The sequence below is a fragment of the Besnoitia besnoiti genome, chromosome II, assembly GCF_002563875.1.
Source record: "Besnoitia besnoiti strain Bb-Ger1 chromosome II, whole genome shotgun sequence".
In the NCBI taxonomy this organism is placed as follows: domain Eukaryota; phylum Apicomplexa; class Conoidasida; order Eucoccidiorida; family Sarcocystidae; genus Besnoitia; species Besnoitia besnoiti.
Genome location: NC_042357.1, coordinates 265,114 through 281,551, shown reverse-complemented (window position 1 = coordinate 281,551; position 16,438 = coordinate 265,114). Strand labels below are relative to the sequence as shown.

At 58.5% G+C, this 16,438-nt stretch overlaps 2 protein-coding genes and 1 non-coding gene across 3 annotated transcripts; 1 reads left to right on the top strand and 2 right to left on the bottom strand.

The window, feature by feature from the left end:
- Nucleotides 1-1,894: 1,894 nt before the first annotated feature.
- Nucleotides 1,895-4,501, bottom strand: BESB_033670 (ribosomal protein RPL29; the record flags this gene model as incomplete). The annotated part of the gene is made up of 2 exons (XM_029361953.1): nt 1,895-3,556; nt 3,806-4,501. 2 exons carry the CDS (start codon nt 4,499-4,501, stop codon nt 1,895-1,897), a joined length of 2,358 nt encoding a protein of 785 aa, XP_029220918.1.
- A 2,172-nt stretch (nt 4,502-6,673) lies between these two features.
- BESB_041440 lies at nt 6,674-6,755 on the bottom strand. Its single transcript has one exon. It is a non-coding gene; the product is annotated as a tRNA-Ser (tRNA).
- A 2,757-nt stretch (nt 6,756-9,512) lies between these two features.
- BESB_033660 (TBC domain-containing protein) lies at nt 9,513-13,131 on the top strand (the record flags this gene model as incomplete). The annotated part of the gene is made up of 3 exons (XM_029361952.1): nt 9,513-11,629; nt 12,140-12,262; nt 12,609-13,131. 3 exons carry the CDS (start codon nt 9,513-9,515, stop codon nt 13,129-13,131), a joined length of 2,763 nt encoding a protein of 920 aa, XP_029220917.1.
- Nucleotides 13,132-16,438: the final 3,307 nt, after the last annotated feature.

Genomic DNA, 16,438 nt, shown 5'->3' with positions numbered 1-16,438 from the left:
GCAAAATATGTGGATGTGTATGTACCTGCGTGTGGTGTCTCTGGAGACACATACGAGCCGCGTCACTGTTTTTTGTTGTCGCCAGTGTCCCCACCGCGTGTGCGCACAGTCAAAGTCCTCTCGTGGCGACGCGGTCTGTAGCTCGGCAGACGCGCAGTCATTCCGGCGAAGCGTCGGCAGTTGGTGTCCCGCCGCCGATACAGAGTGCGGCCTTCAAACTCTGCATGCGAATTTAAACATTGTCTCTCGCGCGCCTCCGGCGCTCAGCGCCACGGCCGCCGCGCTTTCGAAGAAACGAAGAGCCCGCGTGGGAGGAGGGTTCGCCAGCGGCCTGATAAGCGCTCCTGACGACTCCTACGCGGGGCCCAGCCCAATGTGCAAATGACCCTGTGGGGTGTAGAGTAGAGTCCCCTCTAGCTCAACCTCTGCCTCTGCTCTAAAATGCTGGCTGCGCAGGTGGATATAGGAATAATAGTATTCCAGACAACTCCAGCTCGCACCGTTCGCCCCATTGAGAGTGTAGAAGAATGAGCGTATAGACTGGGCGAGGCGCCTGATCAGTCTTTTTAGATACTGTGGCAAATAGAAGCGAGATCACAGACGCACGCTCCCGACACGGAGGGGTTTGTCGATCGCGTGGAGGCTTTTGCTTCGAAATTTTGACTAAAAATTTGTAACACAACCCGCGGCGCCATCTAAGCTGAGACCCCGAACCCTAACGCTCAAGCGTCAAGCCTGTTGAGCGTCTGCGCTCAGCCTTCAGCCTATTGTAGCGCGAATGCCGTCTCCATGCACTTCCTGACCTACGCCTCAGGTCCCCTGTCTAGGGGCGTTCATGGGCAGCCGAAGCCGCCTGTCTACTGCGTAGTTCGGATGAGGCCAAATGCATCGGCTTTTATTCAAATGTTCGTTGCACTTCCCATCTCTTGCTGCCAGCGGAACACGGCGAGGGCACGCGGCTCTGTATGTAGCATCCACTGTGCCTCTCCTCGCCGCCCGCTCAGCAGCGGCTTCCACATACGACCGCAAATTCGCGGGCACCGCCAAACAGAACTTCTGCTTCAAAGACGCTGCCGGTCAAGAGACACAGGGCAGCGACGAACGACCTGCGAAGCGTGCAGAGGCGCGTTCGCCTCCGCACTCGAAGAAAAAGAAAAAGTCTGAAAAACCTGAAAACGTTCGCGGGTCCCCTCTCCCACCTCCTGAGGCGCCCGGCTGTCTCCTGACGCACCGGGGGCGAAGTCGAAGCCACGAAATCCCAAGAGAAGACAATAACTCGACAGGCTCGCCCCTAGCTCTTCTCTCATTGTGCTATCATTCTGAGCAGTTCACTGCGGACAGAAACTCGGGGGCCTTGCCGTCCACACACCGACGCGGATCGCTCGCCTCGCACTCGCGCGCACTCACGCGCCTGCCGCTGTTGTTTCGTTTCGTGGTTGCCCTCGCCCTTTGGGTAGCGATCACCCGCACGCCAAATCACATTGGCAGATTCTCTCTTCACTGCCTGAGAGCCGCTTCGCGAGAGCCTCGCGCGGCTTCTCTCAGCGCTGTATCCCCGCATGCATCCACAAAAAGCAACTAAAAACGTGGAGCAAACATGCAAGTCCACCAGGCATCGGTGTCCTCACGCTGAGAAGCCTCAGACGTAAGCAGCACGCAAGTAGAAGAAGGCTCTACGTATTCACACAGCTCTCCCGCACCTCCCTAAGGTTATACAACATAAATACGTATGTCTCTATAAAGATAGACACATATAAATTCAGGGTATTACGCGGCATGCGTGATGTCCTCTCGCACACCAGTGGCTACCGCTTAGCCGCCTCTACGAGTTGCGAGGCCATGGGAGTGTCCGTCGCGCTTTCCTTCTTTCTCTCGCAACCATTTCTTGGTCTTGTTACAGCCGCTCAATCCCCTGGAGGCTCGCAGGTTTCTGCGCCGCGGCGTCCCTCCGCAAGTCAATTGCGGCAGGCCCGCCGCCGCGTGGGAACAGCGAGAGCGTGAGCGCCGACGCTGGTCTCGCGTTGCGTGCCGCCGCCTCGCCCGATACGTGCGGCGAGCGCCTCTGCGAAGTCCCTTTAGAAGAAAGAGAAGACATGGAGGCCGACGCAGAGGCGTGGGGGGTTTGGTCGTCCTTCATCAGAGACACCCGTCCCCCGTCCTCTCCAGCGGGCCTCGCGCCTACGCCTCCGCGGCGGTCGCTGGCGAGCCGCGACGAGGAGACGGAGGAGACCGGATTTTGCTCCGCCCGGGCGAACTCCGAGGCGACGAACTCCTTGAAGGAAGAAGGTGTCGGGAGAGAAGGCGCGAGCGAAAGCGACGACGACGAGTGAGGCCTCGCAGCGGACACGGGCTGCAGAGAGAAGAAAGAGGCGGGTGCCGAATAAGAGGCGAGGAGGGGACCTGGCGGCGCAACGGGGGGCACAGAAAGCTTGGAAGAATGAGCGGTTGCCTCAGCGCCGCCTCCGCGGCTCTTGAGCGCTGACGAGGAACCCTTTGGCGCTCGGTGAGACGACGCCTCGAGAGTCTCAGGCTCCGCCGTCGCACTCTGTGTGTGCTTTCTTCCTCTCCCGCCAGCCTGCGGCGTCGCTTTCTTCTCCTCCTTCGCTGCTTCATCCGCCTTCGACGTCTTCACAGTCTTGGCCGTCGCTCCTTCTGAGAGCTTGACGCGCCGCGTCTGAGTCCCCTTTGCCGCGGACTTCTCAGCCTCCACCGCGACGCTCGCCGTTTTTTCGGTGCACTTTGTCTTCTCTTCTTTCGCTCTGCGCGGCGTTCCGTGTGCCTCGGCGCCCTGTCGCCCGTGCAGCTCGCCCGGTGACTCGCTGGAAACCAGTGCACGAGGCGACTGAGAGGAGGCCGCAACTTCCCTCTTCGTGTCTGGGCGGGGATCTCCGTCGGCGAGGGTCTTCCGCCCTTTGGGACGGCCGCGGGTCGTCTCTTTGCTCGTCTCCTCCTTATCGGTTTCGCGCGTCTCCCGAGTCGTCAGCTTGGAGAGCGAAGCGCCCTGGACTGCCTTCGTGCCAGGGGCCTTGTCGCTGCTCACGGTTTCGGTCCTACGCGGCTCCGCGGCTTTCTCTGCCGGGCGTTCGTGCGCTGGTGCTTTGCGGGGTTCGCTCTGTTGCTCTCTTCTCGTCTGCGCGGGCGCCGCGCCGCCCTCCTTCGAAGACGAGGAAGGGGCGCCCGACGCCGCCGCGCGAGGAGAAGGAGACGCCGGAGGCGAAGAGTTCTGCGCCTTCGGCGTCTTCTCTGCGTTCTCGTTGGAGGCTGCAGCTGCGGGGGAAGGCGCACTCCTCGCGTCCGCGGGCGGGGTTGGTTTCTGTTCGACTTCTGCGCCTGTGCCCGTGGCTGTGGAGGCACAGGACCCGCCCGACGCCACCAGAGGGCCTTGCTGCCACGGGTCGATGTCCTTGCGCAGCCCGAGGTGTCGCTCGTAGCGAATCGTGAGCAGCTGCGCCAGCAAATGCCGCGCCTCCTTCAGCAGATGTGGCTTATATTCGGTGCTGTACGCACGCTTCAGAAGCTCCAGACGCGCAATCTCCTGCCGCGTCCACAGAATCTCCTGAGCACACGGAACGACACGCGTCCGCAGTCACCAAGGTTCAGGCTTTACGCAAGCAAACAGCAGGAAATCTCCAACGTGAGGGCGAATCCTCCCTTAGGTACCGACGTACACACGCATATTCACAGATCCACATGCAAGAAAAAAATATATACAAATGCAGATACATGTATGTATAGACGTGAGTATGTATGTTTGACTGTACGAATGTATACATGCATGTCTGCAGGCAGCTCCCCAGGTGCTTACGCGCTCGATTTCTGGCGTCGACAGCTCGCGAATTTCTTTGCCTTTTCGAACCTTCATCTCCAACATCCCTATGCCGCGCGGCGTCGCGCGAGACGCTCCCCTCGTCTCGGCGTCCTCCGGCAGCTGCAGCGGACCTCGCTTCCTGCCTCCGGTGAACCGGCGCGACCGGGCGGCTGGAAGCAGCTCCACCTCCACGAGGACTGGCGCTTCGCGGCGCCTGGATCGCTTTCCGGCGGCTGTCTCCGCTGCGTCCTCTCGAGCCACAACCCCGAAATCGCAGTCGCCCTCCAGGAGGCTGACCAGCGGCGCAGGGAAGTCTCGAAACCGCCACCGCATCTGCGAATCCCCTGCGGCGCCTCGTCCAGCGGCAGAGCGAAGGAATGAGGAGGTAGATTGAGGCCGGCGAGAAGCGGCTTGTCCTGCTGACTGGGGAGTGTTCAGATGTGACGAACGAGGAGAGGCTGCCAGGGCGTTTGAAGCGGCGCCGCGGACTACCTTCTCGCTCGCCAGGGCGAAGTTTCGGGTGCTTGACGCAAAGAGAGTGGACGCCTTCGGACGCGACGGTCTGAATGGAGCTACAAACGCTGCTGGAGGGTCGAAGGTGTGTCGCCAAGGCGAGGCCTGCGACGGCAGAGGCTCGGCGGTGGGTGCATGCGGATGAATTGGGCTCGACAGCGCAGGCCGCTCGGCACGCATCCTTGCGTTTAGAAAAGCGCCGCCGCCATCTTCCTCTCGCGTCCCAAATGAAGCATGAGGCGACAATACCGACGCAGAGACGGAGGACGGCAGTGGAGAGGGCGAGACAGCGTGTGAAGGCGGGAGAGGCAGCGTCAGCGACAGAGGGCAGATCGAGGGGGAAAGAGCCCCCTGAGTGGAGACCGGCATACGAGAGTAAGACGCGGAGCGGACGCAGGAAGGGATGTCGGGATCGACGGACTCGCTTGATTTCCCACGGTGAAGGGGGCGATCCACAGAGGAGCGCGCGAGAGGCGAGAAACGTAGAGAAGGCAGAAGCGTGTGCGCGTCAACTCGCGGGGCGAGTGCAACGAAGTAGAAGCAAAGGAGAAAAGAGAGGAAGACGGAGACGGGAAGGAAAGATTGAAAAGAAGTGCGCCGCCGCACAGAAGGACGAGAATTCGTCCCTCTGGCGTGGCGATGCGAACCCCAGTGCGCCATCCACCTGCGTACATACACCTGACTCAAGAAGGGAGAGGTCACCGACGCAAAGACAAGCGCATCTTTTTACCGGCACAGAGGAGACGATTGAGCGTCGACCAATGTGACGGAACGGGAAGTCTGCGCCTCACGACACGTTCGCGGGTAGCCCTGCGCGACCAAAGAAGCGACGGAGGGCCTGTGCGGCCAGCGGGAGGGCGAAGAAAGACGACGAAATAGCCACCCGGGACTGTGATTGCATGAAGACAAAAAGAACAAAAGACGGTGAGAACAAAGGCAGCTGTTCATATGTCTTAACAGGGGCAGAAAGTGGAAGGCCTGCAGATGCAATACATGTCCTGCCGTTGCTCTCGCCACGGGGAGACAGACGTAGGGGGGGGCACGGAGAAGGGGCGAGCAGAGGACCCGAACGAAAATGCCAAGCGGCCGCCTCACCAAAAACGCCTCCAGTTTGCGAAGACGGAAAGTGTAAGTGTGGCGTCGGTCGCTCTGGAGCCAAAAGAGAAGAGAGGAAGAGTGTTGCGACAGTGCTCACGGACAGCGATCCGACGTGTGTCTGTGTAACCAACCGCCACAGAGAAGACACAAGAATGCATCTGTCGCTCGGATTTCGCGAGACAGCCCGAGCTCGAACCCAAAACAGAGTGTCGGACATCGGTTTGCCCAGGATAAAATTAACCTTTTACCATCCGTCCACTTGAGCTCCAGGCATCTTGAAGCCGTTGGGTTTCCCGTGTGCGCACGGCCCTCTCCCGCCCGCGCATGGCGGCGACAGCCTACTGACACGTTCACTTCAGCACACGCGCTGCTGCTGTCAATCACGCAGCCAGGGGAGTCTTCTTCAGGTTCTCTCAGGATGTCCGACTCTTCAGAGTCAGACTCGTGGTAGTGATCTTCCTTACGAAGCTGTCTGCTGGCTGAGTAAGAGCTTGCTTTCTATGGGGTTTTGTCCAGCCTCGACTGATGCGCAGTTGTCGCGCGGCGATACTGACTCAGCTTCAAGGACCGCGTCACCTCTGCTGCGCACTCGCCATCTAGCACCTGGGTAGAAGAGTCCTTCAGTACTGGACTCTTTAGTTCCCATGACTAGGCTTTGGGTCGCTTTTCAGCCAACGCTAGATGCCGGCACGCGGGTAACTTGTGCGTGCGTTGCGGTTCGCTTTGATACACACGAAACCACTTCGGGCTGAACCAGCAGCGCGGCTAAAACAGCTGCAGCCCTCAACTAGCAATCTCAGGAGGACGAAGCGTTAAAAGAAACCCGAAGCAGCAAGTAGCCACGAAAGCAGACATCAATCGAAACCTGTTGGAGCGCTAGACTCAACGGCACCACACCCTGCACGTGGACATCTAGACATCGTAGTGCATTTCTCCATCAAGAACCGTATTCTCCCATGTAGTGCTGTTGGAAACCCCCGACACACTGGATGTTCTATTGGTTAAGCTAAATACCTTGGAAATACCAAGAGCGCTCATTGTCAAAGAATATTTTTGCTCTGCCACACGACACTTCGGACGATGTGCCTGCGTGCCTCGGACGACGTCGTCCCCTGACTGGAAAAACAACCATGAACAAGGAGCCTCGGGTGAAACTGACTACAGCGACAAATTCGAGATTCGTATAAAAGGAAGAATAATGATTAGCTGCTTCAAAGGAAGTAAAAGAAAGGACAAGGCAAACCGACGACATGACGACGGCTGCAGGGTTCGAACCTGCGCGGGCAGAGCCCATTGGATTTCAAGTCCAACTCCTTAACCACTCGGACAAACCGCCGAGAGCAGCACATTCATTCATGGACGTTATGTCATTCTCGAGTGAAAGCTTGATCGAGTTTTCCGTACCCGGTGCTTGAAAAAAAAAAGAATTCGCTACTGGGACGGGAATTTAGTGAGCTCCTTAGGTTAACATGCAGAGCAAAGGAGAGCTTCGGGTTTCACTATGGGCTTGCACACCGCCAGAGTTGTGCGCATGTGGTGACTGTGGAAAGATACAGCACCGTGTCTCTCTGTGTGTCTGCATAACGATGGAACTTCATGCTCCTGACTTGAATGCGAAGCTCTTCTGAGATGGCACAAATTCACCATGCTTGAAGGCTGAGTGATCTCCTTCCGGATAGACAGCGCGTTTCGCATCGCCCGTTTGAGCCTATGAAAATCAACACGCTTAAGATATGAGAACCATTTTCCCCTGACACTGACTGTCCCTACTGCTGCGTCATGGAGGTGTGACCGGTGTAAAACATACTGGTCCGCCATCTTGCCGTTATTCATTCTAGAAGAGGCCGCTGAGTGTCTGGCTTCGGTACCTCAGTACTGTCTGGTCTACTGCTGCTGACCGGGGATCACTTATCGCTTTGTCACGAAATCTTTTGAAGAGCAAGGAAACTCAAGTACTTTCTGGCGGAAAAGCACAAGAAGGTCTCGATCATGTTGGATGTGCCAGAGTCACCGTGAGGGCTGACAAGCGTTCGGCCCCTTAGGTACCGAGAGAATCGTGTAAACACGTAATGAGGTGAACATGCATCACATGTGCACTCGCTCGTCCCTGTTGACTGGGCTAAACAGTCCTTTCCGGTTGTTGCAATTGACAGCAAGTAGTGTGTGTATACCTGTCTGCAGTGTGGGTGTCCCTCCCACCGACGCAGCAAGTGATTCCTAGGTCACCAATATGTTCGACTCAGTATCCGCTTTGCGATGCCAATGTATTACCCGGCACGCGAGACGCAAGACAAGCTTCCATGCCGTTGTGGTGCTTGTGTGACTCGGTCTGGCTCCGCGGTCACAGCCAGAAGTGCCTTTACACCCTCCCCGCTCCTGCACAGTCCTTGATCTAAACCATCCAGTACAAAAAGCTTCAGCAGATATCCACTTCGAGGCAGAGTTGCCTCTCCCAGTGAAGTCGCCGCGCATGTATCTCGCGCCCACATGAGGCAATGCTCGTCTCACAAATGGCCCTGTGATGATGAGGCCGCTTGCGGTCGTTCGTCTGGGCCAATGCGGCGCACAAACTGCTGACACAGAGCGTCTTGCGAGTCGGTGAGGCGCCGAGAGAAGCTTTTTCATTTTCCTATTAACATACCGCCCTCTCGGCGCCCTACTCTGTGGCTGTATGAAGCGTCGCGCGCCCTCGGCATGCTCAGGCCTGTAGACTGTTGCTCATACTGGCTCAAAACGGGAGGCGCATGATTACTACAGCCGAGAGAAGTCTAGGGGAACCGGCTACACATGTGTAGCCGCACACTCTCTTGTGTTCACGCTGTCACACGTCTCTGGAAGGCTCAAAGAAGAGTCTCTTCTCTTGAGTTAGCTCCCGTCTGCAAACCCCGAGGCCGTGTTGAGCTGCGGCAGTAGTCCGGCGTGCGACGCCAAAAGGAACAGAGTAGGTGGAGGATCCATCACAGTAAGGAGGAGGACATGCAATGGCATCGCTTCGGATAAAAAACCAAGCGAGCACATCGTAGACTGTCGTTTGAGACCCTGGTGAAAGGTTTCTACCTGTAGTCAGGCGCGGCCCCTGACGCTGAGCGCATTGCGTGTATCAGGCAGGCGCATTGGACATGACATGAGGATAAAGGAGTCAGTTGCCGCTGTGAAGCCCGGGTTTCGGGTTCCTGTGACGGCGCGTGGAGTTCCGAAGTGATCTGGCATCCTTCAGAGCCAGCTTCGTGTACAGCTTCCGTGTGCGACGAGGAGGGCGGAGCGCGTCGGGGGTTTCCCTCTGCGGCGGCTTTTCCCGGTGGCGCCGCGAGCGCTGACACATGCGCTTCGCTTGTTGAACGGTAAGCGTGTGTTTGGGAAGCTGGCTACGGATTGTACCCTAAGGCAGCATCTGTTCCCCCTTTAACAATCTTATCGCTTCACATGTTCACGTCTCTGTCTACTGGCGAAAACGAGTCCAAAGGGCTGCGTCCCGAAAAGCAGCAGACTGAAGGCAGGGCCTGCGACACCCGTGTCCCATCGGCTGCTGCAGGCTAGCGTTTTGTGTTCGATTTTGAAATCGCAAACGTCGCACACCGCTATGAAAACTAGACGCTTTTCACTACACGCTTGACTGCAACTCCAACTCAACTTCTTCCGAAGGGCCCAGAGACTGTCCTCGCTCTTCTCTTTCTCTCAGTGTTGCTCGAGGTGCCCGCTCCTCTGTCTTGCTTTCTTCCGAGGGCGCGCCGGCGCGCGTCCCTTCCTAAACGCCCCAATCTTTTCTTTGTCTCGAGAGCCAAAAAGGATTCCTCCCATCGTCTCGCATTCCCTGACACGCTGTCTTGACGGCAGGAACGTGGCGAGAAAGAGGCGAAACGGCAGCGTCATCAGGCGCTCAAGTGCTTGTTCCCGGGTGACTCCCGTTCCTGATGAAACCTGGTTGCTTTTCGAGACGACATTCGCCGCAGGCAGCCGAGCATCCCAGCGTCTGAAGAACGAGAGGCAGCACTGACTTCGCCTCGGTGTCCGGAGGATCTTGTTCGTGTTTGTTCGAGCCCTTCCTCCTCGAGTCTCCGGCAGCCCTCCCTTCGTCTGTTTTCCTCCCCTGGCGATGTTTTCTCCAAGTTCTGCCGGGGGCGGCTCAACCGCACCCCAGGAGCTGAGTCGTCCTGTGTCGTGCTTGGGTGGCGCCTCGTTCCTGCCTGACGAAGACGACGACGGCTTGCCTCCGCTTACTTCCTCGTATACTTCTTACTTGTTTGCGTCTCTCACTGCAGTCCCGCTCTCCTCGCAGGCGAACGAAGTCCTCGCCTCCGGGCGCTCCAGAGACGCAGATGCGCTGTCGTCCTCTTCTTCATCTGTGTCCAGTTCTTCCGACGATCTCCTCTCCTCGTCGTACCCGTTTCTTCGGCGCATCACATGGCAGCGCTACCTCGGCTTGCTCCGCGGCGACGCCCCCGCGGAGTGGGCTGCGCAGGCGGAGGCCCATAGGAAGAAATATCGCCAGTTGCTAGATCAGCAGCGCCTGAGTGCAAAGCGTCTGACTTCGCTGGATCCCCAAAAATTTCATCCGCTGGCCTCCACGGCGGACAACCCGTGGAGTCAGAAGCAGCTGAACGACTGCTTGATGGAAGAAATCTGGAAAGACGTCGAGCGGACCTTCGCAGATCGTGCGCTTTTCTGTCGCGAGGCCACGCGAAAAGCGCTTCAGCGGATTCTCTTCACCTGGAGTCGGCAAAACCCAGACATCTCGTATAAACAGGGCATGAACGAGCTGCTCGCCATCTTCTTCCTAATCTGCGCGAGGGAACAAGTTCCCCCCGACGCTTCTTCGTCTGCTGCTTTGCCGACAGGAGGATCAGAAGACCTTCCGCAGCCTGTGCGCGTGCTGCTGTCCTCCGTCCCCGACGACGTCGAGGCAGACTCGTTCTCGCTTTTCAACGCCCTCATGAACGACTTCCTCATGCGAGCCGCGTACATTCCGCCGCCGCCGCCCAAGCCCGCAGCGTCCCCCATGAGCAACATCCTCGGGAAGGGCATCGGGCCTCTCGGTGGGCTCGGCGCGACGCCCGCTGCCGCCGCCCCACAGACGCAGCAGTCTGCGATCTTGTGGCGCTGCGGGCACATCTTTCACAAACTTCTGCGCAAGACGGACAGCGCGCTGTACGAACACCTCGTCGAGATGGATGTGCAGCCGCAGCTCTTCCTCCTCCGCTGGCTGCGCCTCCTCTTCAGCCGCGAATTCCACGTTCAAGACACGATCCTCATCTGGGATGCCGTCTTCGCCGACGCCTACCTCCAGAATGGCGCAACCTCCTCCTCTGCCTCCGCGCCGACATCTTCCTCCGCCCCCGCGAACTCGGCTGTCGCCTCGTCTGTTTCGGGTTCGACGACCTCCGCGCCCGCTTCCTCAAGCGGCGTTGACCTTCTCAGCAGCACTCGCGCGTCCGTGGCGTCGGTTGCGTCGCCGATGGGGAGCTCCCAGTCGTCCTCGGTGCCGTCGTATGTCCCTGAGAAGCTCGGCGCCTCTGCGGCCTCGCGGCTTCCGCTGACGGATTTCTTTGCGCTCGCGATGCTGCGATTCATTCGCGAAAACCTCATGGCGAGCGATGAGACGCTATGCCTCCGCCGGCTGCTCAAGTTCCCTCCTATCGAGTCCCTCCAACCCCTGATTCTCCTTGCCCTCGCGCTGCGCTCGCCGCAGAAGGCGCGCGCCGCGCAGACCGCACGCCCGTGCCCCTCCGCTCTGTCTCCTGCGGCGTCGCTTCAACAGCATCGCCTGCCGTCTCGACACGACGAAGACGCCGGGCTCTACAAGCTCTGTCCACCACCTGCATCGGCTCTTGGAGGGCGGAAGGCGATCGCGAGGGCTGCAGAAGTTGACAGCGGCGCGAGGAGCTCTCCACCGGCACCGCAGAGCGTCTCACGAGAGTGCCACGCCTCTGCGACAGACGCCTCGTCGACGGCCTCTGTGTCCGTCGCGGCGACGGCGGCTCTCGGTGCAAGCCCGGCGCGCCCGGTTTGCAACGGCGACTTCTTCATGACGACGCCTCAGGTCGGCACGAGCGGTGTACATGCACCGCAGGTTGGCGACCCTGCCGCGCAGCCGCCGTCGCACGCCTGCAGCAATCCGACCGCGGTGAAACGGGACGGCGGCGACGAGGGCGGCCGAGGAGGTGGAGGCAGTCTGTCTCGAGACGTTTCGATCAAAGTTGGATACGGCGCACGGTAAGAGGCCGCGAGGAGACGCGGCGAGTGAGAGGACTCTGGGGAGCCGATGCGTCTGCCTCCTGACTGTTTTTCTAGGGCATTGAAACCTAGCGCCTTTATCTTCGTCGCAAGCGGTCCAAGAGCTGGTGGGGTACTTTAGGGGAGGGTGCCGCGTAGGTATAACAGATCCGAGAGGCGAGAAGGCATCAGTGGAGGCGAGTGAGACAGAGGAGCAAGCGCATGCAACGCGCCACCGGGAAGGTCAGGGGGCGACGAGAGACGAAGCATAGGGTTCATTTCAGACAGACGACGTTTTCGACTCAGAGGCCGCCTTGTTGGGGCCGCCCACTTTCTGTTTGCACGCCAACGGCGATCTCTGGCTGGCGTTCCCTCCGTTTGTCTTCCGCGCTTCTTGCTGCTATGCGTGGAGGGGTGATGCGGCTGCAAGTGTCTGATTCACAGCATGCTGACGCCCAGCAGGTCTCCTCGGATGTGCTCTTTCGGGTGTTCGCGCGTTTTCGATTTCAGGACCGGCGATGGGGTGAGCGGGCTGACGCTTGCTCGCCACGTCGGGGAGATCCTCGCGACGCTCAAGGCCGCGGCGCACGCGGAGGAGGCTTCTGAGGCCGAGCGGAGGACCGGCAACGCCATGTAAGGAACAAGTTCAGCAACAAGTGCATCCACTGCTGATCCCAAGTTCAGCCTCCCGCCTTGACAACTTCGCGTCTCACTCGTGTTTCGCTGTCGCCTGGGTGCCCTTCTCCCTTCACGGATACAGCTGCAGGGGTGCGTCTCGGCGTGCGCCTTCGCCTTTCGTTCGCAGAAGATTTATAAGTCGCCTACTGAACAGCACTACCGAAAATAAGCAAGATCATATTCCATAGCCAAACAAAACCCCAAGGACTGGCTTCGTGAGTCCCCTGCACTTGCCTTCACGCATGTGGCTTCCTTCGCCTCTCAGCTGGCGTTTGGCTTTCTCTTCTGCTTGGTACTGCAGGCTCGCTTCGTCCGCTGCCTCGCCTGTCTCGGTTCGCCGGGCTGTGGGGTCCGCGATTTCGCGTCTCGGCCTTCTTCGGCACGTGCTTGCGGGCGACGTCGCGTACAGTCCTTCGCTTTTCGCGGCAGACGAGGAGCCCTCGGGCTCTGCGGCGTCGCAGGCAGCCCCCGCCGCGTCGCCCCTTGCCGCGTCCTCGTCTGCAGCTCCGACTTCGTCAGGACATGCGCTGGGAAGTCTCCGCAGCGAGGTGGATGGCGCAGCGGCTGCGCGGAGGCTGCAGGGCGCCGAGAGGGGCATCGGCGCCGCGGGCGCTCACGCAGCGCAAGAGAGAGCAGCCGACGCGCGAGGCAGCGGCGCGCCGCCCTTCTCGTCTCCGCTGTCGCCGCTTCCCGTTGTGGGCGGGTCGTCGGCGGGCCTGGCGAGCCCGACCTTCCTGCAGAAGCGCAGCGACGCGGGCGGGGCTGCAGAGGGTCTCGAAGAGAGCAGAGGCGCGGGCGGCGACCTGCTGGCGACGCTGCTCTGAGGCGCAAGCGGAGGGACTCCCGAGCAGAGCGGCACACAGCAGCCGAGGGCGGGGGGGGGGGGGGGGGGCGGGAGAAAGGCGGGCGGTCTAGGGTGTAGAGCGGGGTGCGCAGAGATTCTGGGCTCGTGCAGCGTCAGATTCTGCGGAAGCGATTCCCGGCTAGATACGGAGAGGAACGCGGGGGAGAGGAGAGAAGATCCCGAGGAGAAAGAAAAAGCACGAAGGGACGACACAGCGACTCGATTCAGGGGGGAAGCGAGAGGGACCTGGAGGAGGGCGTGAAGGAGCGCGCGCGTGCATTCGTTTTTGAAGCGGAAGGAGGCACTCGGGGTTGCGTGGAAAGACGCGATACATTTTCGCTCGGCACACACAATAAACGACAGAGACCTCACACGGGAACCGTGGCTTCAGTTGTTAGCAGCAGACGTTCTGCGAGAGGATGTAGCGAACCAAGCCTCTTGCTTACGCGCGTTTTTTCTTTGCTGCCTCTTGTCTCTTCGGCGCCGGCACTCAAGTCGTTTTCACTTGCGCTTCGAGGTTCGCTACTCATGTAGGGCCTCTGTTGCCTCTCTCCTCCGTTCCCAACTCGCTGTGTCTGTCATACGCCCGCGCATACTATCTGCCTCCAGGCGCAGCACCGATGCTTCATTCTTCGCGTCACGCACGGGCGGGCTCCTCTCCCCATGTTGAGGCGCGCCCGCACAGCGGCGAACAGATTCTTCAGCCTGCCTCTTCCGCCTTCTCTCACACATTCGCTGTCGCGCGGCCTCCATCATCCCCTCTCCTCAGGGAGAGACAAGAGAGCGGAAGGCTTAGCGCTCATTTTTGTTGAGTTACACAGGAAAGCAGCATTTGCAGGCTGTTGAGTCACCTATTTGCAAATTCCGATAAGGGATTGCTCGAGATGCGCCACGCCTTGTTTATGACCGTCGCAGCACGTCACGCGCAGTGGAGCGACTGCGGAGGACTAGCCCTCGATGCCCGCCTCCACCCTTTATAACGCTTAGGCGGGCAGGAGAAGCATTTTTCCGCTTTTAGACCGTCGCCAAATGCATGACTATTATTATAAGGAAATCATCCCAAGTATTCTTCACAGCCCGTCCCTTTGGTGTGAGACAGAAACAGACGCCTGCGGTTCCCGCAGAGAATGGACGGCAGGCCGCACACGTATCATACAGTTGCATCATATATATATATATATATATATATCTATATAATTATGTATGCAGAAATATTTGTACATGTACATATATGTATAAATACGCGATAATGCGCGAGCATTTTAACACACAGGACGCCTAAGATGATACAAGAGAAGCGCACGCGTGCGAGTTCCCCACGAAACTCCGTATCGACAGCGTAAGAGGCTGGCGAGAGTAAGCATAATCAAAACGGCACGCGAGACGGCTCCGGGTGCAAGATTATAGACACCTTTTCAGGGTTGAATGGGTCGCTGTAGAGTGTTTGGCCATTGAATATCGGGCACCCACTCGTCGAACGAGTTATGCAGTGCTGTACCTTCTACATTTGAAATCTATTAATCTAGTCTTCCCTGTAGCTCCAGTCTGCCTTCAGAAGCGTCTGAGCCGCTGCGGGCGTGACGAGACATTCCTCTGGTAGTAACTCACATTCATTACGTTGGTGTAGATTTGCACCATACACACCATACATACAAATACTTACATGTATTAATGTAGACTCACACATGTACCCTATATACTAACTGGGGGCGGAGCAGGGAGTAAATTCATTTCGCCTGTCTGCGCCATTTGCGGAAGATATCAAATGACCCAGAGAGCGCGGATCGCTAGACTGCCTCGGAATTCAAACAAGAGGCGTGTCTTTTCTCTCTCTACAGCCGATACACTTTATAGTCGTGTCAATTTGGGCCTCCTCCCTGCTCCCCACCTTTGACCTGCGTAGCTTCCTGCATTTCTCTCCCTCGCGTCCTAAGCTTTCCCTCGAGCTCGCGGCTCGTCTGCTAGCTTCCCCTCTTAGCAGATTGTGAGCTGCGTCAGAAATGGTGAGCTGGGGACAGCCTCGCGGCGCACTCCGCCGGCGGTCTACTGCTGCCAGCGCAAAGAAACCCCGAGGGCGCGTGAGGCAACAGATGAAACAGACACACATCCGGCACGATAATAACTGCAAAGCACAATTGTTGCCGGTAAGCAGATCCAGAAATCTGCGAAGAGAAAGAGGAAGAGAAGGCGGAGAATAAAAAGCGTCAGGTGGTCTCATCTCGTGGGTTTGCATGCAGAGGTGTGCAGCGCAAGCGCGTCGGTGTTTTTCTCGAAAGCGTGGACGAAGAAAAAAGCAAGACATGCCTGGAGGTTGAGAGAGAGGAAGAGGACTTCCTTCTTGCCCAATTACTTCTTTGTCTTTCTTTTGTGTCTGCTCTCTGCGTCCTTCTTGGGCGCCCACCAAGGGTCTCAGTCTCTGTTCTTCTTTCGTTTCGTTTTACTCGTCTGAGCCAGCACGAGGGAGCTTTCGCCTTGAGAGAAGTGAAGAGATATTCACCCTGTGCGATCGCAGAATTCGTCGTTTTGAACCCTCTGCAGCCGTTGGCATCTTCACTCTCGCGTCATTTCCTCCCTCGTAGTAGACTCTTCATCGTTAGACACTGTTCCAGCGTACCTCCGTCTTCCTCGGGCGCTCGCCTCCCATCTCTTGCATGATCTGGTCGTTTCGCCGTCTCCTTCGGTCGTTAGTCTTTCTTCTCTCCGAGACCTTCTTCTCCTTGTTTCTTGACTCTTCTGGTTCCTCGCCTACGCCTTGTCTTCGGCGCTGAAGACGTCGGAGCGCTAGCTTCTGTGCGGTGGTTAGGTTTGGCTTTTTCACGAGCTATTTGTTCCTTCAGCCCTTCCAGTTTCCTCTTCTCTTTCTCAAGTCGGGCATCCTGATCTGCTCATTTTGTCTGCCCTGCTGAGTCTCGTCGCGGCTCGCTCTTTCCCACCCTTGACACAGGCGGGGCGCGGGAGTTCAGCGATCGCTCGGTTCCCCTCTTCTTCCTTTCTCCTTCTGTTGTGTCTCGTCTATGAAGAGGCGTTCTCCCGGCCTCTCGGCGATGAGCCAACAGGGGGACGCGCCTTTCCTCTCGCGTCGCTCCTCACTTTGCCTTCTGGCGATTTCAGAAACGCCGGCGCCATGCCTGAGCTGACAGCTCAGAGGGAGGCCTCTTGCTCTCTGTCTGTCTCGCCGCGACGCGACTCTCCGCGCAGAGTCGCAGGACAGCGGAAAGACGGCGGAGAGAGCTAGATGAGTTTCGGCAGAAGAGGCAGGACACTCGCTCTCTGCGGGCCCCAGGCGC